The sequence below is a fragment of the Leguminivora glycinivorella genome, chromosome 13 (assembly GCF_023078275.1).
Source record: "Leguminivora glycinivorella isolate SPB_JAAS2020 chromosome 13, LegGlyc_1.1, whole genome shotgun sequence".
Taxonomy (NCBI): Eukaryota; Metazoa; Arthropoda; class Insecta; order Lepidoptera; family Tortricidae; genus Leguminivora; species Leguminivora glycinivorella.
In genome coordinates, this window is record NC_062983.1 from 23,194,216 (window position 1) to 23,221,237 (window position 27,022).

Below are 27,022 nucleotides of genomic sequence, written 5' to 3' on the forward strand. Positions count from 1 at the left end.
AAGCGCGTTACAAAACACGGAGAAACTAAAAAGCCAAAAATAATAAACCTTTCAATTCAGATTTCTTATCGTATTGCAATAAGCTAAACATCCAAATTATAAACAAATCAATTCTTTTTGGAGTCGGTACCCAAACAGGCAATAGCAAGGCGACGAACAGGTCTGGTACCGACTCCAAAAATAATTGATTTGTTTATAATTTGGATGTTTAGCTTATTGCAATACGATAAGAAATCTGAATTGAAAGGTTTATTATTTTTGGCTTTTTAGTTTCTCCGTGTTTTGTAACGCGCTTATTTTTGAAGGCGGTTTTATTTTTTGTTATTCCTAGATTAGTTCTGAATCTGAATAAAACAGTGTAATCTTATAAAACGCTATGATTTTTTCGCGAATATTTTCCAAGTAAATTTGCGGTGTTTATAGAAAAATTCGGTCACCAAAATATTCGGAATTAAGCCAAATATTCGGCTAAAAATGCTAAAATCTTTATTAGGGGACATCTCTAAGTTTGATACCATTCATTCATTGACCTTAGTCAATCTAGATATGTTCATTTCAACGTAGTTGTTAATATTTTACTCTAGGAGGCACCTACCTAGATACGGTTGAAAAAACCGGCCAAGAACTCGGAGCAACGGTCTCATACTCTATCTGCATTCCATCAGAAATTCGCGCAGAGCTCCGCCGCCCGCTGCGCCCGGGCAACGTCAATAAAAATAAATCAAATCAGTGCAGCGGGAGGGCGGGAGAGGCGGCGGAGGCTCGCGGGCGCGCGCGCGGGGGCGGCGGCGCGGGCTCAGTCCCTCGCCGAGTCCCACGGCGCGCGCACGCCGCCCTCTCCTCGCGCCGTCCGACCCATGCGCGCACACGCGCCCGCTCAGTGCTACAGTGACTACGAGTGCAGTGATAGAGTCTCGTGCCGCGGCGCCACGCGCGGCCGGAGCTGCGGTCCCCGGCTGGCGGCGGGCATGCGCCCGCGCCGGCAGCGCCAGCGCCAGCGCCGGGCGCCCGGCTGACGCTGCGCCCGCCGGCCCCATGCGCCGCGCCCGCGCCGCCGCCGCCGCCGCCGCCGCCGCCCCGCCGGCGCGCGCTGCCGCGCTGCTTCTGCTCCTGCTCGCCCTCTTGCATGTACGTCATCTCGCCTTCCGGAGTTCCGTGCCACACACTTCACATACCTACACACACACCCGACCGACCTGTAAACTGGATGCGTTTACGGGAGACACCAGAGACAAATTCTTACTCTCAGGGAGAACATTTCACACCCCCCTGTCTTTATCAGATAGTTCTAACCCTTTTCAGTCGACGTTATTTCATTTATTTAACCGGGTTTGCAGTTCTTTCTTCTATTTCGTTGTGGTAATATTCCAACAAGAATTCAAAAAATCTCGGTAGTCTCTAAAAAATATCGACAAATTCGGGAAAATCTAATATACATATGATGATGTGTTTTGTAAAACCATCAGAATACTCAGTTAGAACAACCGAAAAGCCATTTGATAACTAATAAAACACCGGAAAAAACAAATTCCGACGAGTAAAAATAAATGTAAAGCGTTTGTCCTTGTCAGAGCATTCGATAAGTAATGCCTGTACGAGCCGGCGCGAGGCGATTCGGCATTCAGCTCGCATCATTATGCAAATGTCTGTGGGAATCGTCGCGACTCGCGAGCGCGAGCGCGCGGCGGGAGCGGGCCGTGCGTGTAGGCCCTAACACACTTCACGTCACGCACGAGCCATGTGCGAATGCGAAACTTGCCCATACTACCGATTGGAAAGTAATCTTTATCTGCGGAAATTGCAGCCAGAAAAAGTAACTATGCGTGCTACAATAATCTGCGTCCTATCAGCACAAATGAGCACTGGCCGGTGGTCGCACTGTCCGTTTCCGCTGTCCGCATCCGTTGAAGCGGCGCGATTATCGCACGAGTCTGCGCGTTATCTGCCGGCGCCGCCCGCGCGCCGCGCCGCGCCCGCGCCCGCGCCGCACGTGACACGCACGCCGATGGGCTCCTCTCCTCTCGAGCTCATCCCGCAACCCGAACACGAATGCTCCATGAAATGCAACTCGAGACTGTTTCTATTTTCCCAGAGGTCGTTGCCTCTGTGACCCCTAAGCCTTAACAAAGGTGATCAAAACAATAAAATCCTTCTTTGATAAGGTACCTAGCCAGAGACCACAATTATTCATGTGAATTGTGAAGGCACTGTACCTTGACGATTAAACTCTACTTAGCTTTACGATTTAAGTAACATCAACGTTTTGTAAAACTTTCTCAGGCATTCAAGTTTTTTTTATCAAATCACTGTTAACAGATTTACATACACATCAGCGGTGAGGCTCGTGTAATCTGATCACTATTTATGTGTTTGTTTCTACTTTGATAGACACGGGTAACCGGAATTCCTGTTTGTATTCCACTTAACACTTAAAGCTACAAATGATTTTCAGGGAATATTTACTTCGAATTTCTCAATTGACTACATGATGGTTATATAATCAAATTCATTAAGGTGTGATATAAATAAAAAAATAAAAATAAAAATTGTTTATTTCGGACCAATTAAAAATCCATAGAACTTGTTAGTATAGACTTAATATCTAGGTTGTTAGTTACTTAATATCCTAAGAGTAGTTTTACAACTATATTTTAAAATTAAATTAACTAGACTAAACTAAACTAACTAAACATGTATGCGACATGCCCTACTTATTCCTCCCAATCACAACATCGACCCAGTATTTAGTTAGCGGGCAGTCGAGTCGCTCTGCCAACGATATATACTTCATGAAAATCGTAACATAGGTATTATTATTTAGTGTAGAAAATAGTAGTCCGTCAAATAAGATTTTTTCTGATCTTTTCTTTTTTTTTGTTTACAGCAAATGTCTCAATCGTCATTGTCCAAATCCGAGGTCTTGCTATTTGCTAAAATCATAGGTAATAAATCGCAGGATCTAGGAATGATCTCGATGCGAATCTAACGTCAGGGATAGTAAAAAACGGCCGCTATTTAGAATTTCGTCAAAATTTGAAAACTCATTTTTATCCAGTGTCTGATGCACTGGACTTCGCCAGTAATGTCAAAATTGATGGCTGGTTCCTTTTACATCGAGTGGTTTGGCATTCTAGTAGATGAATGCATTTTTTTAGGACACACAATATAATATATTCACCTCTCCTGGGAATCCTGGGATGGAGCAAATTTGAATTAGAAGAGAATAGAAAAACGTTGATTGCATAAAGTACCTAGAACTAAATTTATTTTTTTTATACTACGTCGGTGGCAAACAAGTATACGGCCCGCCTGATGTAAAGCGGTCACCGTAACCTATGGACGCCTGCAACTCAAACAGTGTCACATACGCGTTGCCACCCCATTAGAAACGTGTACATTCCCTTTTGCTGTGTTAAGTACACAGTAAAAAGGAGTGTGCAAGTTCTAAGGAGGGTTCGGGTTGCCGACGACTCAAAGGACAATAAACGGAGTAAGTTAGCAACTAAATTAAGGTATTGAGATGTTTATCAACATAAATTCCTCAAACGATTTTTTTATCTAACTGGCCAGACCTTGAACCAAACCAGCTGGATGTTATTTTGAATTACCATTAATAAATAGGCAATTGGCTGGTTTCTCTGTCCGTAATAAAGTTTTACTAGGTATCAATTATTTGTTTAGTATGTACATACTCGTATTATATATCCAGTATTTGAATGCTCCAAAAATTGTTTTTAATTTTAACCCTATTATATTTTACCAAAATAATATACAGACAAAATAATAATTGCCACAGACAGGCCGACGTGCCCGCTTCTAAACCGAATCACAACTAAAGTTTACAATTTACCATTGTTAGTTTTAAGCAGTAGGTATACTGGGTGTTCGCAGAACTGATCGAATCAGAAACACGGAACTGCGCTCCAGAACTCGAGTATAGTAGATGTAGGTGCCAAGAACGCTAAGCTTAAGTGGGACTGGGCTGGACACGTCTGCCGCATGCATCCTGAAAGGTGGGCCAAAATGGTTACCGAGTGGGACCCACGGACTACCATAGATGGTGTAGGTCGGGGTTCAGGCAGACCAAAAAGGAGATGGTGCGACGACCTGGAATTATCCCAACTGGTGGGGAAATGCGAGTGATAGGGTCGAGTGGAGAAAGAGAGGGGAGGCCTTTGCCCAGCAGTGGGACACTAACGCAGGCTAAAAAAAAAGTTTTAAGCTTGTTCCAAAAACACATTCCTAAGGAGGTACAGAAGTATCAAAGATATACCTTGTACTTTTAGCTGTTGAAAAAAGTGTAAACAAACCGGAGCCGTCAAATTTGACAGATCCAGGGGTAGTGAACCTTTTAAGGCCAGATCGAAGAACAAAATTGTAGGTGGCTACTTACTTGGTACTTTTTATTCATGGTGAGCCAATTTTAATGATTATAAACGCATAAATGGTAGAGTAACAATGCGATGCCTTGTATTTTTAGGTATTTAAAAAACTGTGAACAAATCGTCAAATACTTGTTTATCAGGTAACGTTTGGTTCCTGTTAAAATTTTCGTATTTAAAAATAATTGAGCTCACTACTATAGTCCGTTCCATTCCAAAAGCATATACCTATGTATTTTCGCTTAATTTTACCAAATACACATGTATAAATTAGACAAGACGAGTGTAAGTACAAGTTTTTAATGGGTCGGCAAACGCACATTGCTAATGTGAAGCCAGAAAACTGGAGAATATGCGAAGAACATGTCATCAAGGAAGAGAAGAAAATGAAAGAGTTAGACAACAAGATTGACGATTTGGCCGATACAATAATAATAAATGTGACAGAATCATCTTCATCCTCATCGTCGTCATCGCCCTCACCAGAATAAAATAACGTATATATAAAGTATTGCGTTTTACTTAAAAATATACATATATGTTTTCACCATTAAACACATAGAATTGAACGACATATTTTTTTATTATTTCATGCACAGATAATCTTAATTTTATTTCTATTGCTTTTTTATATTTCTCTGTCTTTCATCAAAATTTAGTGTGGTACCTGTACCTATAAATATTACTGAATCAACTAAACTACCATCTAGTATAAAAAAATACATAAATATAACAATCATCATCTCATACGGAGAAACGAAAGCTCGAAAACACAAATATCAAATTTGGAACAGATGATGATGATTGATAACAAGCAATGGAAAATGTCAAATAAAATTAAAAATCGCGTAAGGTCTAGTACCTTTATATTTTAGTAGTGTTACACCCAGATTAAAATGCAACCATGAGTTTTAAACCTCTGCAAAATTGGGTACTTTTTGGTTGATGATTCCCTGAAGAAAATAATAATATTAATTAAATGTAATGACGATATGCTTGTATTCATGAAGGTGTATTATGTTTCGTCAAATTAAACGAAATTACATGTTAGTGGAATGAAATGGAAAATAGTAGTGAACTCAATTTATTTTTAAATAGAGAAAAAAAATCAGGAACCAAACGTTACCTAATAAACAACCCACAAATTTGACAGCTCCGATTTCTTTACACTTTTTTCAAGAGCCAAAAGTACAAGGTAGGTAAAATACAAAACAATTTTGAAAATTACAACTAATAATCGAATAAGTTTAAAGTGAGGCTACATATATTATGTATAATAATTACTCTCCTTGACCCCTTAATGCCTTCTGTAATAAATAAAATGGTTACATTCAAATGTACTTATTGAATGTTTGGCTGTCCACTTAGCGGTGCAGATTAGCATCAAAGCTTGTTTTAGTAATTGCCTTACAGTAATCTGCGCAGCCTTTCAATAAATACAGTCAGTGCTTATTGAGAGATGCTTTAGTGTACTGAAAGTCTTTGAACCCGGGTTTTCCTATTTTTAGTGCACCATGCTAAATTTAACTAATTTAATTTAAGCCTAACGGCATCGATTGCAGACGTTTCTGCTAATCAGAAGTTAAATTTAGTGCACCACTTTCATTAATTAGTACTAGTGCCATTCTAAATGGTTCCTTCTAATTTTGAGAGAAAACTGGAGCTAAAATATTTAAGTATCTATATCGAAAGAAGCCTCTTTCGATTTGAGAACATAAGGTAGCTAAATATCCCGTCATTCTGACGAGAGCAGTTCGTCAAATAACGAGCAGTGTGATTGCCAGACTGATTTTTGTGTTATTGGAATTTGGATTTTATTCTAATTAATCAAATTTGATTGACGTAATCGGCCGGGAGTCGACCGGCCGACACTCCAAGGGAAGGATAAATCGTATGAAAATTATGGACGTTTCTATGATCGAGGTTTTCTACTGAACTGTTGCCTATTCGGAAACTTAAGCGATTGAGACGAAATAGCGAAATCCAAATAATAATATTATATTGGTTCCCCTTGTTTTGGCGTAATTTATCTGTCGGATTAGCTATTTTGGCTTTTGGATATTAGTTTTGAATGCCGAGTGACCACTGAGATGACCTCTCTTGCTTCCTCTAAATAACCGTGAATACAAAACGTGATGAACGTTGAATTGAAATGTTACAATCCGACAGCTGCAAAATAAACATGTCAGAGTACAAGCAGAGTAGAGACTATTGGACACGCGCTTTCTTATTTTATGACGTCGTGTAATTATGACCATCGCCGCCGCCCGCCAGCCCGCCAGCCCGCCACGCGCCACGCTGCACGCTGGTTCAGCTCAGGCGGGACGGGACGGGAATAACCTGCGCCACAACTCGTTTAACATTTATTGGAAGTAATTCGATTATAATACATGTTATGTTCAAGCTGAACTACATCTAAAGTAAACACGATAAAATGTATGTTAATTGTAGTATTATAACTAGTACAATATTGTGTTACGTTGACATAATAGCGGGAAACAACACTCGGCAAAGGTCACACTCAGTAATTGTATCCAAATAAACGATTTCTATCCTATTTTATTATAATGGCTCGTCCGTGGTTCGCCCACACTCACCAGTGATGATGATGGTGACGTAGTAACAAGGAAAATAACGAAAATTGGTAATAAAGACGCCACGAATATGTGTTTACTCCGTTAAACACCGTCGTATACAGTAATGTTTCTACGACCATTGTCACCAACCTATCTAAGAGATATGCTCGGCTGTTGACATAATACCTAGGGTTCGGGAAAGAATAAAGAAACACCAGTATTTTATACAAAATTCTTTATTATGTACACCCTAAATAAAACCTAGCTCAGTAACTTGGTAGAGCAAGATTTGGTTCGTTAAACTGTTATTTACATCAAGTTCAGTTCGATCATAAAACCTAGGAAAAACACAGATCCTATGTGAAACACCATCCATAGATCAAACTAATTTTAAGATAAACCTAATATATAGATTAAACCACCATCAAACAAATTATTGTAAACAAAAATTATTACTCAGTAAATGTGTGACTCTTAATGCTATACCTAGAACTGAAACTAAAACTGGATCTGGCAAATGTTGCAATCATGAGATAAGCTTTCAAGTATTCATTTTATGATTATTAACTTTTGAATAGAAAGGATTTAAATTAAGATTTTAACTGTAAAAAGAAACAAACCAAAAGGTAAAACCAAATAATAAAAAAACCAACACAATAGGTACCTGCTATCGCTGAAGTCCCCGAAGAAACACTCCGTTCCGTGCTCCGGATTCATTAGTGAAGTATGAACATTCTCCTCCCCTACAATAGAAATAGAATAATAAGAACCACGTTTATAAGCTAAAGAATTTCCCTACTCCTTTTAAGATTCATCATCATCATCATCATCATCATATCAGCCCCCCATCGCCCACTGCTGAAAGCTTCGCTTTTAAGATTGAACTATGGTAACACTTACCGGAAAATACTTCAGCAGACCAGCATTAAAATTATTAGGTATCGGCACAACCACCGAAACGCCAACGCATATCAGTAACAGCTGTAGTGCCGGTAGTCTGAGGACCTATTGCTCCTGTCCTCGATGATGGAACTATACATTTCCAAAACACCAAATTAAAACTTTTCCTTACTATGCATCTATAAAGTTCTTCGAGATGCATGTGTACATTCCATGCCAATAAACATCATTATTATCTTATAAAATTAATTTCTGTACATATTTTTTCAGAAAACGCCTTTTCTTCACGTCCAGAATTTTCCATTTCCATTCATTTGTTCTTTCTCTATCCAAATTCAAATTCCCCACCATAGAGGTAACTAGCCAAAAAGTCCTGAATAAACTAGATGAACAAAACCTTTATGCTGAAACTATAAAATAGACTGAAAGTATAGGAATGTAATTTTATTAATTTAACTAGAACATATTTAGTTGGGGAGTTTATTGAAAAACCTTAAATTTTTTGACCAAAGCATGAAACTTGGCACAGTTGTTCCTTATATCAAAATAAGCCAATTAAGATCGGGAGCCTTCGGGAGCCTCCCCCCTGGGGCCCGGGAGGGGGGGTCAAAGTACCGCTTCACCCGGCTTGGTTTGAAAAATTCTAACTTACCCCGTTTAGTTAATAGGTCATGTTTGGTATCGTTTTCGAGTAAATCAATAACGTAGAATTCGTTTTCAGTACTAAAATTATCATTTAATGGTAAATAAAATAAAAAAAATTAAAAAAATTGAAATTTTCATCCATGATTTACAAATTCAAGTCATCATAAATAACAAACTGTTTGCTTTTTCTATAAATAAAAAAAATATGAAATGATAGCCTATTTAATATAGATTATAAAAAATATAACTTTTATCCACCTTTACTAACGTTAAGTTCCACAAAAAAATTACTTTAAGACGCGCGGCGTCGGTACGCCGCGAGCGTAATTTTAAAATGCCTTTATTTTAGAAACTCTATTAGACCCCGTTTAGCTATTAGGTCATGTTTGATATCGTTTTCGAGTAAATAAATAACGTAGAATTCATTTTTGGTACTAAAATTATAATTTAATGGTAAGTAAAATTAAAAAAAATTTAAAAATTTGAAATTTTCATCCATGATTTACAAATTCAAGTCATCATAAATGACAAACTGTTTGTTTTTTCTATAAATAAAAAATATGATAAGAAAGCCTATTTAATATAGATTATAAAAAATATAACTTTTATTCACCTTCACAAACGTTAAGTTCCACTAAAAAATTACTTTAAGACGCGCGGCGTCGGGACGCCGCGAGCGTAATTTTAAAATACCTCTATTTTAAAAACTCTATTAGACCCGGTTTAGCTATTAGGTCATGTTTGATATAGTTTTCGAGTAAATTAATAACAAAGAATTTATTTTTGGTACTACAATTATAATTTAACTGTAAATAAATTAAAAAAAAAATCATCTATAATTTGCAAATTCAAGTCAACAAAAATGTCAACCGTTTGCTTTTTCTCTTATGTCATCAAACACCCAGACAAGTTTGGTGGAAACTTCCTTTACGAACTGCTTGGTGTCTGATGACCATGGTCCAAATGTTTCAAATGCAATTGCCGCAAATATGTAGTTGTTTTTTAAAAATGCATATTTGCGCGTTTAAACTGGGCGTTTTGCAGAAGCAGTCTCTGGTTTCTGGGCCGAGCGTTAGACGTTGGACGGAGCCAAGGTATCCACACAGGTCACGCCCCACGCCAAGGGTCGTCCCAGAAACCAAGGCAAAAGCAAGCAACCATCAGGCCGCTTTCCGTCTGCTGCTGACAAGCCGACAAGTTCGAGGGTTGTCGGCATGTTCGCTGTGCCGAGAGCCTTGCGGATTAAATCGTTAAGTGCAGTGTGTCACAAAATTCGGCCAGCAATAGACTGACAGTGGAGTCCGTGGTGTCCTAATGCGTCGGCAGCAAGGGTGTGGTTGGCATGTCTTTAGCCCCAGTCTTAGACAAATGGCAGTATATGATGAAGTAAGGCAGCCTCGGAAGGAGGTATGTTCTCCAAGTGTCGATCTTTTCTAGTAAAGAGGTTCTTCCGGCACTCATTCACTGTTGCGTAAGGACCCTTGATCTGGAACAATATGTGCATTGTCATTTTATTTAAACAGATTCTGCAACTATCAAATTACAACATTTTGGTGGATCACCTTCACTATTACACACTTACCTATCATACAAAATAATTACAAACTTTAGTAGAATCTGATTAGCCTATCTATGATATTGCTCCATCTCGTAATAGTTTGAAGCCTTGGGTGGCCATGTTTCTCCCTTGTTGATCGTTTCAAGCTGCGTTTATCGTACCTATCCCATACTATGTCTAATCTAGAAACGTTTTCTTTTGGCTTTGAAGCTTAGCCAGGCCACCCAAGGTGTCAAACTATTACAAGATGGAGCAATATCAGAGGCAAATCAGATTCTACTGAAGTTTATAATAATTTTCTATGATACGTAACGTAAGTGGGTAATACTGAAGGTTACGTGATCCACCAAAAAGTTGTAATTTGATAGTTGTAGACTCTAAAATGATAATGCACATATTGTTTCAGACCAAGTCGTTGCGCAACGGTGAATGAGTGGTCGAAGTACCTACCTCTTTAGGTACCAGAAAAGATCGACAATTGGAGAACATACCTCGTTCAGAGGCTGCCTTGCATCAGCATATACTGCGCACAGTGTACCAGGGGCCCATTTCTCGAAGCTACAAGTTACAATTTTCAACTGGTTGTCAATGTCTAATATGACAAGTTGGAAAGAGACTTCCGCTTGTAACTTGTAACTTTCAGTTTTGAGAAATGGGACTCAGGGCGTTCTTGTTTGGAGTCAGGCGTTGGCGTTGGTGCCACACCAAAATTTGCCAAGTCCGTCTTCTTGGGGATGGAAGGAAGAAGGAGACGAATGGGTACCACACTGGTCAGACAACACTGAAGTGGCCAGTATATGCTTAGAAGTTACAAGATGTAAATGTAAATCAGGTTGCAAAAACCGATGCAACTGCATAAAGAGGGTAGAGCCTTTTTTATGCAGTTCCATATGTACCCAGCTATGTTTTTGTGAAGGAAATGTATAGTATGAGTATGAGTAATCTGTCAATTAGGACACCACAGACTAAACTATAAGTGCTAACTTTTCAGTGTTGGATACTCTATGGCAGTTCCGACTCAATTATAATAAGCTCATTATAATTGACTTTAGTTAACTATAATAATTTCAAAAATAGAACTTCATACAATTTCTATACTAATTTGCGATACCTGGCAAATTTTCCTGTATCTGAAACACATTTTTTTTATCTGTCGCGTTATCGGCCAATCAGAGACGGTTATTACAAACAATTGGTTGCTAGGTAATTCGATGTTGATACAACGGTGAACGACTCTATTGACATTAATTTTAACTTGCATGAATGGTGATATTTCCGTCCATTGATGATGAAGACGATGACTCGTAGAAAAAGTATTGTATACAATAGTGATATAATTAAGCTTTTCACTCTCGTACCGTACTACACATGGTACTCGACTGAAAAGTTTTGTATTATATCACGATTGTATAAAATACTATTATATAAATTTCTTTCAGGATTCACTACAATGAATAAATAACAGGTACAGTCGGTCTTTAGATCGTGTGGTCCGACCCGAGTGTTGCCGTTGTCGACACGTCAATAATAATGAATCTTTTTCTATTTATGCATTAACACACCTCTGACACTGGCGATCAAATATATGAAAGAGGCGCGTTCCCCGCAGACAGTCTAAGCTCGCGTAGGTGAACGCGTACTATCCTTTGTGAATAGGCTTTAATATCATATTTTTATATTTATAGAAAAAGCAAACCGTTTGACATTTATCGTGACTTGAATTTGCAACTCACAGAAAATGATTTTTTTTTATTTTTATTTCATTTAACATTAAATGGTCATTTTAGTACCAAAACTAAATTCTACGTTATTAATTTACTCGAAAACGATACTAAATATGACCTAATAGCTAAACGGGTTCTAATAGAGTTTTTTAAAATAAAGGTATTTTAAAATTACGCTCGCGGCGTCCCGACGCCGCGCGGCTTAAAGTTTTTTTTATGAAACTTAACGTTAGTAAAGGTGGGTAAAAGTTATATTATTCATAATTTATATTAAATAGGCTTTCATATCATATTTTTTATTTGTAGAAAAAGCAAACAGTTTGACATTTATGATGACTTGAATTTGTAAATCGTAGATGAAAATTTCAAACTTTAAATTTTTTTTTTATTTTATTTACCATTAAATCATAATTTTAGTACCAAAAATGAATTCTACGTTATTGATTTACTCGAAAACGATACCAAACATGACCTATGAACTAAACGGGCTATGTTAGAATTTTTCAAAGCAAGCCGAGTGAAGCGGTACTTTGACCCCCCCTCCCGAGCCCCAGGGGGGAGGCTCCCGAAGGCTCCCGATCTTAATCGGCTTATTTTGATATAAGGAACAACTGTGCCAAGTTTCATGCTTTGGTCAAGAAAAAGAAGGTTTGGCCTCTTTTTGTCGATAAACGTCCCCACTAATTATTTATTTATTACAAAAAATAAAATCATAAAAGTAAAAAAATACATACCACGCTAGTAACACAGATACTCACTAGGTGTCGCTACGTGACACCATGCACATACTTTTTTAACAGTTTTCTAGAATAATGAAATACACACTGTGTCCTGGAATTGGACAGCTTGGAAAAACTTGTTCTATGGTTCACATACTGTACTTGGTTGTTAATTTGGTGGCAATATAATGTTTTTTAGACGCAGTACCTTAGAAGCTGCCAAAAACTTACTGCGTGTGCATACACGCTGTATATTTTGACACCCTAAAACATACTACATGTAAAGATTTTATAACATACTTAACTAAAAATACTATTAAAAGTAAAAAGTTGATAATAGTGTGGGTACTTGGTTAGGTATCGGCTAATTCTAGCATCTCTCAATAAGTCAGTATTATTTTTCCTACCTTTAAATAATGGTGCCGAACTAGCAAATACCTATACATTAAACATGCCTATTAACTCTACGTTATCCCTTATCCCATATACAATTTAATGCTTGAGAAAATAAGCAAGATCTGGGAGCTCTCGACTCTTGCTCAATATAGCGATTATTATGTTCTAAAATGAGCGTGATCAATCAAAGGCTAGTAAATACATATAATATTCTTACACACCTTCACTGCATTCCACGGCGAGCTCATGACGGCTTGTGTTGTAAACATAAAAAAGCACAAGAGCTACTTGTGAGGGTTCTCGCTATGCCTGCTGCTCAACTCGAGACACGAGTGAGTAGCTCGCAAATGAAAGATTCATTATGAAGTACTTCACTCCAAATGGAGCAAAATATGTCATAGATAAAATCAAAATAAAAATAACACAAAAGGAAAATAACGGAGAGGCGACTCCAATCAATTTTATCAATCCACTTAAAATGAGTATGAAAGTACTTATTACTTACCAGCAGCGGCTGGTCCATACAAGCCAATTCCCACCGGCTTGCCTAAAATTGATTACTTAGTAAAGTACCTAATGTTAAAGTAGGTTCCTTTTTGCTCAGTGTTGCCTAGCAGAAATTTTCACCAGCCGCCACTGTTACTTACCAACATTGAATGATATGATATAAAAACAAACTCTATCTGCCGAGACCATTCTCATATACCGTAACCGCGTAGCGTTCACGCCTGAGCGGCGTTGTTGGTAAACAAAGCGGCGGCGGCGGCGCGGGCGCACGGGCGGGGCAGCGGCGTGGGCGTGCCGCGCGCCGGGCGGGGCGGTGCCCCCGCCCGCGCGCCCGCGCGCCGGCGCACAGCCCCGCCCACTCGACACGCGCCGCCGCCGCCGCCGACTAACGCTTCTATTGCTTTAAGGAAGTAAAGAGAGTTTACTAACAAATTACTATGGATAATATGTATGTATGTATGTATGTGTAAGCTTTATTCTACATAAAGGAAACAAAAGAGACACAGTTACATAATATTTACTTATCTAAGTTCCTAAGTAGGTTAAAAAGTTAAAACGTAACTCTGATTACTAATATATAGACTATTGAATTTCACTAAGAACTGGAATGCAGGTAGATAATCATATCATCACACGATTACTATAAGTATGTGTTTATTAAGCAACTATTTGTTATAAGTTAGGTACGATTGTTTTCCCGCCGAGGTAAAAATTATCTTAGTTAAAAAAATAATAAAATTCACACTTCTATGGGTACAGTGGGTAAATAGTAACGAATAAAATGTCGACTATTCATCAGTTCAATTGTAATAGTGTCCTTACAGTACAGTTACACTGTGCACCACGGATGTGCACCGCGTCCCGATTAAGTACATCCATAGAGCTCGTTGAAATCTTTATTATTGACATTACGCGCCGTAGAAGCGAGCGTAGCCGACGCTACGGCTGCAGTCGTAGCCGATGACAGGATTCGCCGCGTGTAGTGAATGCGTCGTAGAGGCAAATGAGAACGAGTCGTCATTTATAATGGACGCGCCCGATAGGTACATTATTAATGGATTACAAACCAAATCACTGAAAATTATAATTAAGTTTTTCTAGTGAAATACGTTTGGAGTTACGTACGTATTATTAGTATTTTAGATTTGTTTCTAAGTATTTAAACTAATGGACGTAATAAATAAATTATTTCATTCTATGTATTCGTACCTCGAGCAAACCTTTAGTATTCGATGTGTGTGACATATCATATCCCATAGCAGCATACTCTCTACAACAGGCACGTTAACTTATCAAATCTACCCACATAAATCTTAGTGTTTTAACTACAAGTCGATATTTTATGAATGAATGAGTTGGGGTGATTTATTTTTTCACATTTGCCCATTTAAATCGGTTTGATTCTTAGACAAACAAGTGATTCTTAAAAAAACTTTGAATGCGGAATTACTAACTTTTGAAAGTAACATAAATTTGTATTTCAGTAAAATACCCTGTATACGATAATTAAGGTAGTTATATATTTTCCCATCATTTCCCATTAAGGTAGGTATACATTTCCCTTCATTTCTCATAGGCTTGAAACGGCCTGTATATTATGCGACTGCGCAGCAATAATCAGTCAGAAAAGTCAGCACATCATTTATATAATATAATTATATAATTATTGAAGAGATAACTCACATAACAACTTCATAATCTTGATATTATTAAATTTAGTTTAAATATCTTAGCTTCTCTATAACATTCACTCACGCTTCGTTTCAATACCTACTAATACTTGCTAATTTGTACATATTTTACCCGGCGAAGAAAGATCTGATGTTGACTTTCTGGCACTATATTGATTAGACGTGTGCGCCGCGCCGGCGCGCCGCCGCCGCCGGTAATTTTGGCCACGCCGCCGCCGCCGATTACTAATCGGCGTGAAATCGGCGTAACCTTGGTGGTTAATAAATTTCTCAAACTTAGTATTTGATTACAATGATTACATTTTTGGACTTTTTATGCAATTTCCAATACATATAATTTACTTTTATTAAAATATTCTGTATAAAGATGAGAAAGATGCGAAAAACCGGATACGGGGGAAGATCTACAATATGATCGTGACGACTTTGATCTGGCATACGACTTGACACAAATGTTAACAATACTACGAGAATACCACATCTGGAGAGCCAAGAACTTTCCCTGTTGGATCTTCTGCTATCTTTTCATCTAGATCACCATGTAATCCATTCAAGATTTCATGGCTCCTCGAAATATTGTCCGTTCCAAAATACCCACGTGCCCACCGCGTCGGCAAATTGCTTATAGCCGCTGTGTGTAAGACTGTAAATCAGCAGATTGAATAGGAGGCGATTGTTTTTTGCGCCTTACGCCCCCAGGTAACCCATAGGTTTTCTTCAATTTGCATGATCCTAATTTCGTTGCTGATCTGGTTCTGCGGGAAATGAAGCTTTTCATTCCATTCTCTGTGGTTCCAATCATCGGCAAGTGTCAAAATTCATTTGATAGAACCGTGTTTTTTTTTAAGTAGCCTAATATGTGCCCCACTGCTGGGTAAATGCCTCCTCTTCCTTCGTCCACTCATCACGGTTTGATGCCTGCTCCCGCCGTCCGAGTGATATCTCTATTTTTGGTCTGCCTTTGCCACGACGAAGCAGCGGGAACCATTCAGTTGCTACTTTAGCCCACCGATCAGGTGCAAACATGTCCTGCACGTATCGTATAGCACATGGAAAATTATTCAGTGGTTCCAAGACGCAAAAAACAGAACCGCATTTCCTAATAAACTGTCTGCGTCCAACTCAAAATGCCGAGACCTATATGCCGGACGTTCGTTTCCAGCATAGTTCAGCGTGTAAAGCTCTTTTTTTACTCAACACAGATAACGACGGTATCATGGGAATTTTGCTGAAGTTATGGCGTAGACCCAACCTCTTAAAAATCAGCTTTGGCGTGATCCGATCTACAAACAAGTCCGTTATCATTATCATTCACCATGTCAGCCTTTTTTCACCCACTGCTGATCATAGGCCTCTTTTCTAGTACGCTACTTGTCCCGATCCTGAGCTACTCTTATCCAGTTACGACCCGCAATTTTCCGGATGTCGTCCACCCAGCGAGCCAACGGATGTCAAGCGCTTCCTACATTTGTAAGCCGACACCATTCTGTTAAAATATTAGTCCACCTGCCATCGCCTTGCCTAGCAACATGGGCCCCACTCCCAACTCCATTTTAGTTTGGTTTTATGACGAAACCCACGTCTTGCACCTTGGCCTGCTCGGAAGGTTGGCATTCATCAATTCAAGTCCGTTTTATACTACTACTAGTAGTAGTAGTATAACACTTTATTGTACCAGAAAATAATACAACACACAAGAAAAAGAGCTTATCACTAGTACAAAGGCGAACTTATCCCATTAAGGGATCTCTTCCAGTTAACCTTTGAATAATTGAAGGAGAATTGGAGATGGTACTACTCCTTCTGTACTGTACTAAAAAGACAACGAATTGAAAATAAAGTAACCAACAATACGATTTCTAGTTTATTAGTTTACACAGCACATCTTTGAGCACCGGCGGGCAAGTCAAAGGGTGGCCAAATAAGCAAAAGGCATTTCCAAATGAGTTTGATACAGCTATAGCCGACGATCGCATGTGGTACAAAGTTCTTCTTTAATTTCATCACTAAGCTCATCATAAAGAAAGAGATGGTTGTATGTAGATTCATGATCACTTAGAGAAGGCATCCTTTGATGGAAGCCAACATTGATCAAAAAAGGTTTTGTGCCAGCAAAGGGTAACTATTTGGGTATACTCAAGTGTTTTTTCCTATTCCGTGTTCCTTATATGTGTTATTTAACTCATATTTTATATAAAAGTATACGTAGTACACCTGTATTGATCAAATTTTCAAGAATAAAAACAAATGAATGATTTTTATATAAGAAACATGAAATCAAGGTCACGCCGAATTTACGCCAAAAATACGCCGCCGCCGCCGATCATTTTTTGATCGACGCACACGTCTACCGTACACAAGGTGTGCTTGGTTTAACTCCTAGCTATTTCTCAAACGAAACATAATTCAGTACAAGAGGTCCTTATTCCAAGAAAAATCTTAATAGCGACTACTAACTTTGAGATGCGCCACAGCACAGCGACATCTATTGAGTTTTTTGTATAAGCAGATAAGTTGATCTTATTTAGAACTGACGTTGTCGTTTGGTTTTACATGTTTGACTACTTGTTTACAATCTTTACATTTACTAGTTACATTAGTAAAACACAGAAGTTACAGGAACGTTATTCCATAATTTAAATATTCAAACATAGAAGTTCAATATCACAATTTGGAACCCACTGGCGCCATCTGTTGACGGGCGGCCAAACTAACAATTTAACGAATTTTATCTGGGAGTTACATATTGTCTTGATTACTATAAAATTCTAGACACCCGTTAACACATGTTGCACTAGGTTTTAGAATTTTAAGTCTTTGGGAACACTTAAATATTTGCTAAGTTTACTTGACAAACAGATACCACTAGTGACATCTAGTATTGCCCGATTAAACTAAACTTGTTTGCACTGATTTTATACACTTTTGGTACACGTTCGCGTTACATTCTTATACTGTCTTTAAATGAGGTAATATAGCTAACGATTTGTATTAAATTTGTTAGGTTTAAGTAAGGGGGTGGTAGGGGACGACAAATCGTTCTGGTGAATTTTTGATTTTCCGTGTCTGCGAGCAAAGCTCGGTGAACCAGATATTCTCTGTTATTGGACCTTTGATAAGAAGTCTCATTGAATTAAAAGCATAGAAATTTGTGCCGAGAGTACGTAGCTAATAGATCGTTCTTCTTTACGGTAGGTGGAGCTAGTATGTTGTAGTGTGTGCATGATGCAAACTCCAAATCATGCTCATAAATATTAGACGCTAACTAGCATTGTAATTTGTTCTCATAACTATTAATAATCATATTAATTTTTTGTTGCATTTCCATAGTATTACAATCAACGAATGGTTTTAAAAAATAGTACAGTCATGGACCCTATTAGGTAGTGACAACATTCCAAAACCTAAAATTAAACTTGAACTATGTAAGTTTCACAACATAATAATATAAGGACGTAATAAGTAGTAACCAAATAGTAGTAGGTAACTTAACTACTGCTCGCAACATCCGTTTCGACGGATGCTCTTGAGTTTCCGCCGCTTGCCGCTGGAGGTCGCTAGTGACTGGAGTTTTTAGTTTTTCAAAGTCAATTCATTTTCCTTAGTAGTAACCTAATACTTAATTTGTCGTAAAACTACAAAATTAAAATTTCGACAAAACTCCCGACCGCGACATAGTACCTAGACCGATGTCCATGAAACATGGCTAAGAGAACACTCCCGACTAACTCAGCTTTCAGACAAAAAAAAACTAAATCTAAATCGGTTCATCCGTTCGGGAGCTACGATGCCACAGACAGACACACACACAGACAGACAAACAGACAGAGAGACACGTCAAACTTATAACACCCCTTCGTTTTTGCGTCGGGGGTTAAAAATATGAAGACATTATCAACATGATGACATTTCCATAGCATACATTTATACAATTACAAATATTACAATGAATACAAAAATACAATGCAAATTAAAATAAAATAAATGTAGTCAAAATATTTATATTGTGGGATTTGTGGGTACAAAGGTTAAATAAACGACATAATTGCATACAAGTTAGACGTTTAAAATAACATCTGCCCACAAGTGCAAGTTAGACGTTTAAATAATAAAATGTTATCCGCACCTGCGGGGGCTGTCGCTTCCAGCTTAGCTTGGCGAGACTCTAGCCAGTGGAGCTGATAGTGCTGATAGATTGCGTCACATGGGATCAAAGCGAAATAATATCTAGAATAGAATAGAATAGAAAACGTTTATTTGGTGAAAATATACAAGTAAAACAACAATAGCCTTAATCTATATACATCTTAAACTAAAGTCACCAAAAAGGATGCCACTCAGCATATGCCAATGGCTAATTGGTATTAGCCACGGCGCTGGTTTTCAGGGCAACCAAGAAAACAGGGTGGGATCTCGAGCGTTTATTGAATCCTCAATGAAGCAAAGGATTCTTATTAAGTATCGAACCCCAAACATAATTCTGTTCGAGGTTCATTCAAATAGCATTTCGTTGAATTAATGGAATTAGAGTAAATTTCTATCAGAATAGGTACACGCTTCCAACCTCCAATAAAGGTCGCGGACATGTTTCCAAAGTTTTATAAAAGTATGATGTTTATGTACTGATTGCAGATGACGGCGGGCGCGGGCGTGTTCGAGCTGCAGATCCTGGAGTTCAGCAACTACCGGCTGCAGCTGGCGAGCGGCGGGTGCTGCGGGGGCGGCGCGGGCGCGGGGGGCGCGGGTGCGGGCGCGGGGGGCTGCGCCGCGCCGTGCCGCACGCGCTTCTCGCTGTGCCTCAAGGAGTACCAGTCGGCCGCCGCGCCCGGTGCCTGCTCCTTCGGCCGCGCCGCCTCGCCCGTGCTCGGCACCGACTCCTTCACGCTCGCCGAGCCGCTCTACACGCTCGCGCTGCCCTTCTCTTTCCGGTGGACAGTCAGTACAACATATTACACTCAACCTTCTGAAATTGAAATTATGTACATGAGATTCAACTCGACAAACGACGACATTTTTGATTTAAGTTGCGATATTTGTATTTCAGCGCTCGTTCACGCTGATCCTCCAAGCGTACGACGACTACAATTACACGACGACGGAGGGCGCGGGGGTGGGGGAGTCGGGGCTGATCGTGGAGGCGTGGTGGTCGGGCATCGTGGAGCCGGGCGCGGCGTGGCACGCGCTGCGGCACGCGGGCGCGGCGGCCGGCGTGGCGTACCGCGTGCGCGTCTCCTGCGCGCCCAACTACTACAACACCACCTGCACCACCTTCTGCCGCGCGCGCGACGACAAGTTCGGCCACTACGCCTGCGACGACACCGGCGCCAAGCGCTGCCTGCCCGGCTGGCGCGGCGACAACTGCGAGCAACGTACGTTGCTTATCTGATCTAATCTACTTACTCCGCCTTTACCTACCTACATATATCATACTGTGTCATACTGTGTAACATATTTGAAATAAAAATAAATAAATAAATAATAAATAAATATTTGCTTTTTCTGGCTTGATGTTTCTTTACTCATCTCTTTTCTTTGTTGCAGCTGTATGCAAAGAGGGCTGCCATCCAACTCACGGCCGCTGTGATCACCCTGGAGATTGCGAGTAAGTTTTACAACTTTTACACAATATAAGTCATTTAATTGATTCCCTAACATAACGAGGATTGACAACAAATATTTCTATTTACAGCTGCCGGCCGGGTTGGCGCGGCGCGCTGTGCTCCCAATGCCAGCCTTACCCGGGCTGCAAGCACGGCTACTGCAACGGCTCCTCGTGGGACTGCACGTGCGACACCAACTGGGGCGGCATCCTGTGCGACCAGGACCTCAACTACTGCGGCACGCACGAGCCCTGCCAGCACGGCGGCACCTGCGAGAACACGGCGCCCGACCAGTACCTGTGCACCTGCGCCGAGGGCTTCTCCGGCGCCGACTGCGAGCGCGTCGACAACCCGTGCGCGCCGCAGCCGTGCGCGCACGGCGCGTGCTCGCTGCGCGCCGCGCCGCCCGGCTTCAGCTGCGCGTGCGCCCCCGGCTGGGGCGGCGCGCTCTGCGACCAGGACGTGGACGACTGCGCCAGCCAGCCCTGCGCGCACGGCGCCACCTGCCGCGACCGCCTCGATGGCTTCGACTGCGAGTGCGCGCCCGGCTGGACCGGTCCCACCTGCACCGAAGGTAACACTCGAGCCTCCTCGTGGTAATGATGTAACTATTACCAGCGTCGGCCATGCTTCATATCATATGTGTACCTATTATACCGGCAGACGTGGACGAGTGCGCGGTGACGGCGGAGCGCGAGGGCGTGGGGGGCGCGGAGGGCGCGGAGGGCTCGCTGGGCCCGTGCGTGAACGCGGCGGCGTGCAGCAACACGCCGGGCGGGTACATGTGCGGCTGCCTGGCGGGCTGGACGGGCCGCGACTGCGAGTCCAACGTGGACGACTGCACGGGCCAGTGCCTGAACGGCGCGACGTGCATCGACCTGGTGGACGACTTCCACTGCGCGTGCGCGGCGGGATACGCGGGGCGCACGTGCGAGCGCGACGTGGACGAGTGCGCGCCGCGCCCGTGCCGCAACGGCGGCGAGTGCGTCGACCTGCTCGACGCCTACCGCTGCATCTGCCCCGTCGGCTTCTCCGGCGTCGACTGCGAGGTGAGCCACAGCCTCTTCTCTTGCGACGAACCCTGCATCACTCACATCTATCTCACTTGATTATGCTCATGATATTTAACTATAATCTTTTACTATATCATATAATCATAATCACATACTTATTAACTTCACTAATCGTGATTTAACTTTCACCATTCAGGTTACGTTGCACTAACACACTAACGAGTCTTCTGCTTTTTTAGCTGTCCTCCTGCTTTGGAAGGTATTGTCCGGTAAGTTATTATAAAATTATAAGTGTCTGTGTATTTCGCATGTGTTGTTTGTTTGTGTCTTGTATTCAAACCCGTTGCGTTGTCATTAGATAAATCCAAAGGTGTGCATATGTAGTGAAAGGTGTGTTAATATATGGTGTGTGCGCAGGACGACCGCGACCACTGCGCGGGATCGCCGTGCGCGAACGGCGCGCCGTGCTACACGGCGCAGAGCGACTACTACTGCCACTGCGCGCCGCCCTGGACCGGCAAGAACTGCACGCAGTACCGCGACCGTGAGTACCCACATCACACATCACTATACACAACCAACTCTCTTAAGCCTGTAGGTAGTAGGTACCTGTACCTTTGATCTGTGTTCAAAAATCGACATGTCGGCAGACACAACCAATCTATAATGTCTATAGTAAGGTGTCGAAAAGAACAACAGCAATGTGAAATTGTGTGATATTGCAGGAGCGGTGGCGGAGAGCGAGCCGTGCGTGAACGGCGCGGCGTGCGAGCCCGGGCGCGGGCAGTGCGTGCGCGCGCCGCCCGCGCCGCCGCGCTGCGCCTGCGCGCCCAACTACGCCGGCCCCACCTGCCAGGAGCGTTAGTATCCATTACCAAACCTACCTACTATTGCTTTATTGATGATCATTAGTAATCAGTATCATCTTATGCGTCTTTGCTGTATTTGCCCTTAATATAATATACAAAAAAGCTCCTTCGTAGCTATTGCAGATGTGGACGGTTATTGCAGGTGTGGAGGAGTGTGTGACGGGCGGGTGCGGCGTCGGCGGCGCCTGCGTGGAGGTGGTGGGCGCGCTGCGCTGCGTGTGCCGCGCCGGCTTCAGCGGCACGCGCTGCGAACTTGGTAACTATTATACTATTATTCGTTACTTGCTAAATTAGTGGACAAATGTCGCTCAACGAGAACCTCGTGTTTCAGAGGTGGACGAGTGCGTGGGCAACCCGTGCCGCAACAACGCCACTTGCATCGACGGCGTCGCGGACTTCACCTGCGTCTGCCGCGACGGCTGGACCGGTGAGACATTCTTCCATCAATACCTGACTCCTAAATTACCTCCCGTTGTCGTTTAGGTCTTCGTTCATGCGGTATTATTTTGTGAGCAGGTAAAACTTGCGCCATCCGCGTGGAGGACGGTGCTCGCTGCGTGGACGGGTCGTGCGGCAACGGCGGCACGTGCGTGCGCGAGGCGGGCGGCTGGCGGTGCGCGTGCCCCGCGGGCTGGGCGGGCGCCGCGTGCGAGACGTCGGCGCTGGCCGCGCTGCCGTCCGCGCCGGCGTGTGCGTGCGCGCACGGCGGCACGTGCACGGCCGCGGGCGCGGGCGGCGGCTGGGTGTGCGCGTGCGCGCCGGGCTGGACGGGCGCGCACTGCGAGCACGCGGTGGACGCGTGCGCGGCGACGCCGTGTCGCAACGGCGGGCGCTGCGTGGGCGGGGCGGGCTGGTGGGCGTGCGAGTGCGCGGCGGGCTGGGCGGGGCCGGAGTGCGCGGCGCGCGTGCCGCCCGGCGCGGACTGCAGCCCGCAGTGCCCCGCGCCCGCCGCCTGCGTGCGCGACCCGGACCCCGAGCGGCCCGCGAGGTGCGTCTGCCCCCGCGCTGCGAGACGCTGCCTAGAACGTAAGTTTTGCAACATTCATTTTTGAATCCTCTCATTCCTCCCTAAGTACATAGTTTTCTCTCACTTCAACAAAGCTTGATGGTGCCTAATTATTGGATTTCTGAATTGTGTAATTATCTACTTCTTATTCATAAACGTACACTAAAGTTATCAAGCCGATAAAGTTCGTCTGTCCCTTTCTGACGTATCAGTGTGATAGAAAGGGACAAACGAACTTTATCGGCTTGATAACTTTAGTGTACGTTTATGAATAAGGGGGCTAATCTATTTTGCATTATAAAAAAAATAAAACCGCCTTCAAAAATAAGCTAGCGAGAAACTAAAAAGCAAAAAATAATAAACCTTTGAATTCAGATTTCTTATCGTATTGCAATAATCTAAACATCCAAATTATAAACAAATCAATTATTTTTGTAGTCGGTACCAGACCTGTTCGTCGCCTTGCTATTGCCTGTTTGCCCCACCCAACCATATGCAGGCTGGCACCGACTCCAAAAATAATTGATTTGTTTATAATTTGGATGTTTAGATTATTGCAATACGATAAGAAATCTGAATTCAAAGGTTTATTATTTTTTGCTTTTTAGTTTCTCCGTGTTTTGTAACGCGCTTATTTTTGAAGGCGGTTTTATTTTTTGTTAAAAAGTTTATTTATTTGTTGATTTTTAGTGGTTCCTATTGATATTATATGTATCAGTCCGAATATATGTACACTAGTGAAAAAATTATCCTTTAACTCCTAACCATTGAGGAGTTGACCTTCCATCATCAGCTCAGCCAAATAAAATTATTATCATCAGGCGTAAATACTGGCGGTCTAGCACAACTTGCGCTCTCGCCCGCGAGTCCATACTTGAAGTCGCGGCTGGTGTATGGACTCGCGCGCGAGAACGCAAGTTGTGCTAAGCCGACTGGTGTACCTTTGAAAAATACACTAAAAACATTACATGTGCAGAGTTCCCTCGATTTCTCCAGGATCCCATCATCAGACCCCGACTTGGTGCCAATGGGACCATCTCGGGGTTATACCCGTTCGATCAAAAAAAAAATTTTTGAAAATCGGTCCACAATTCTCGGAGATATCGAGTAACATACATACAAAAAAAAAACATTCAGTCGAATTGAGAACCTCCTCCTTTTTTTGAAGTCGGTTAAAAATACAAAATGATGTTTTTTACAGAAATCGCCGGTTTGGAGTTAGATGACGGTTTCTCGGAGTGGGGCGTGGACTCGGAGGAGGAGAGCGGCGAGGCGGGCGCGGGGGGCGCGGGGGGCGGCGCGTGCGGCGCCGACAACGGCACGTGGTGGTGGGGCTGCAACGCGTGCTGGTGCCGCGCCGGCGCGCCCGTCTGCACGCGCCTCTGGTGCGGCCTGCCCGACTGCCTCGCCGCAGGCGCGCAGCCCTGCCGCACCGATGAGGTACGCCTTCAACTGTCTGTGTAGTGTTCAAGTAGATGCCCCTGAAATTCTACATAATATAGGGTTTCGAGTGCCTCGTAGAACAGAACGTGGTTGTCGAAGCAAAATGCTATTCAGTGTTGGAAGATGTCGTACCAAGTATGCACAGCAATCATATATCAAACGCGCATGCAGGTCGTACAATGAAAACTGTATGAACACTGATATTTTTGGCAGTTCGTTAGGAATATTTAAGAAACGTGTTTCTTCTTTACTGAGTTAGATTTTAAAGTTTTTAAAGTTTATGGTCAGCTATTCTCGGTCTTATCTTATTTTTGTATTAGATTTTTTGCAGTTGTCATGTAACTAATATTCATAGTATTAAGTTTATAAAAAAGTATATTTACATATATGAAACTATAGGTCTATTGTATAAGAAATTCTAGCTTTTAGCATATTTACATACATGTTTTATAAGACTGTTTGTTTCTCAATAAATAAAAAAACTGTTTTAGTAAACTTACGAGGAAGAATTGAGGTACTGCTGGCTGGTGCCTACATAAAATTCTTTACTTTGTATAATCAAACGTAATGTACATTCCCTTTTGTGGTCTCAGGTGTGTGTGCCGGCAGCGCCCGCTCTGTGCCTGCGACCCTCGTGCGCGCCGCTGGGCGAGTGCCGGCGCGTGGCGGGGCGGCGCGTGGAGCCGCCCGCGCTGCCCGCGCCGGCCGCGTGCTGGCCCGGCGCGCGCCCCCCACCACCACCGCCGCCGCCGCGCCCGCCGGCTGCGCGCGCGTGTCGCTGCAGCTCGCGCGGGAGCGGCTCGCGCGCGGCGCGCACGTGGAGCGCGCTTGCGGCGCGCTGCGCCGCGCCCTCGCCGCCGCGCTGGCCGCGCGCGCCGACACCGCGCCGCCGCCGCCGCTGGTGCTACTCTGTGATCTCGCCGTCGACGACGACGACGCACTTGATCTCGCTATTGTAAGTATTATTTTAAATTTATTTTCATTTTCGAACTTACATACTCATAAAGCACAAACTTGTGATTTGATAAATTCCAAAGTTCTTATTAGCGATTTACCTTCGTTATTACATTACTTATTTAAATCGTTTCAGTGGGTCGGAGAAGAAGAAAGTCTGGAGGGTGGGTCGAGCGCGAGCGCACTAGCCGCGGCAGTGCGCGCGCTGAGCGAGCTGGTGGCGCGGCGGCGGCTCGCACACCACCCGCTGCTGGGCGCCGCGCTGCGCCTGCGCGTGCCGCACGCGCCGCCCGCCGCCGCCGCTGCCTCCACCGGCGCGCCCGGCCTGCTCACGCTAGCGGCCGTCGTGCCCGTGCTGCTGCTGGCGGCGGCGGCGGGCGCGGCGTTCGCCGTCAGACGCCGCCGCGCCGCCGCCGCGGAGCGGTCGCGCCGCTGCGACGAGGAGAAGTCCAACAACCTGCAGAACGAGGAGAACCTGCGCCGCTACGCGAACCCGCTGCGGGAGTCGCCGCGGGCGCCGGGCGGGGTTGGGGTGGGGGTGGGGCCGGGCGGCGCGGTGCGCGCGGGCGAGCCGCTGCCGCGCGCGCACTCGCTGTACAAGGCGCAGAACGCGGACGCGCGCAACCACACGCCGCCGCGCGACAAGGAGCTGACGAAGCGCGCGCTGCCGCCCGACGCGCCGCCGTCCGCGCTCGCGCCCGCGCCCGCGCCCGCGCCGCAAGCGCGCCACCCGCCGCCGGAGCGCCTCACGGTGCTGGTGTAGTGATACCTGCCTGCGCAGGCTCTAGCTGTAGCTGTATGTACCTAGTACTAGTACTAGTGAGAGTGGTGACCTCCCGCCGGGACCACGACTGCCGTTGATATTTATTGTGAACGAGTGATGTCGCGATTGTAAATATGTATTTTTGTAAATAATGTTAAAAGAGTGTATTGTGTATGTTTCGAAATGGAGCGAAGAAGATTATATATATTTTTGTAAAATAGAAGGTTGTATGTTGAAATAGAAAAAATGTCGTTGCAATAAAATGCTACTGAGTTA

At 43.2% G+C, this 27,022-nt stretch overlaps 1 protein-coding gene across 1 annotated transcript; it reads left to right on the forward strand.

Annotated features, from left to right (window-relative positions):
* The first annotated feature begins 729 nt into the window (after positions 1-729).
* Positions 730-27,022, forward strand: LOC125232712 (protein serrate-like). The gene is given in 15 exon segments (XM_048138472.1): positions 730-1,128; positions 19,731-20,033; positions 20,143-20,467; positions 20,640-20,700; positions 20,788-21,272; positions 21,362-21,747; positions 22,129-22,255; positions 22,437-22,571; positions 22,723-22,836; positions 22,912-23,007; positions 23,097-23,606; positions 24,788-25,026; positions 25,623-25,769; positions 25,772-25,984; positions 26,120-27,022. Coding segments are annotated over 15 exon segments (3,861 nt in total). The 5' UTR covers positions 730-1,035; the 3' UTR covers positions 26,747-27,022.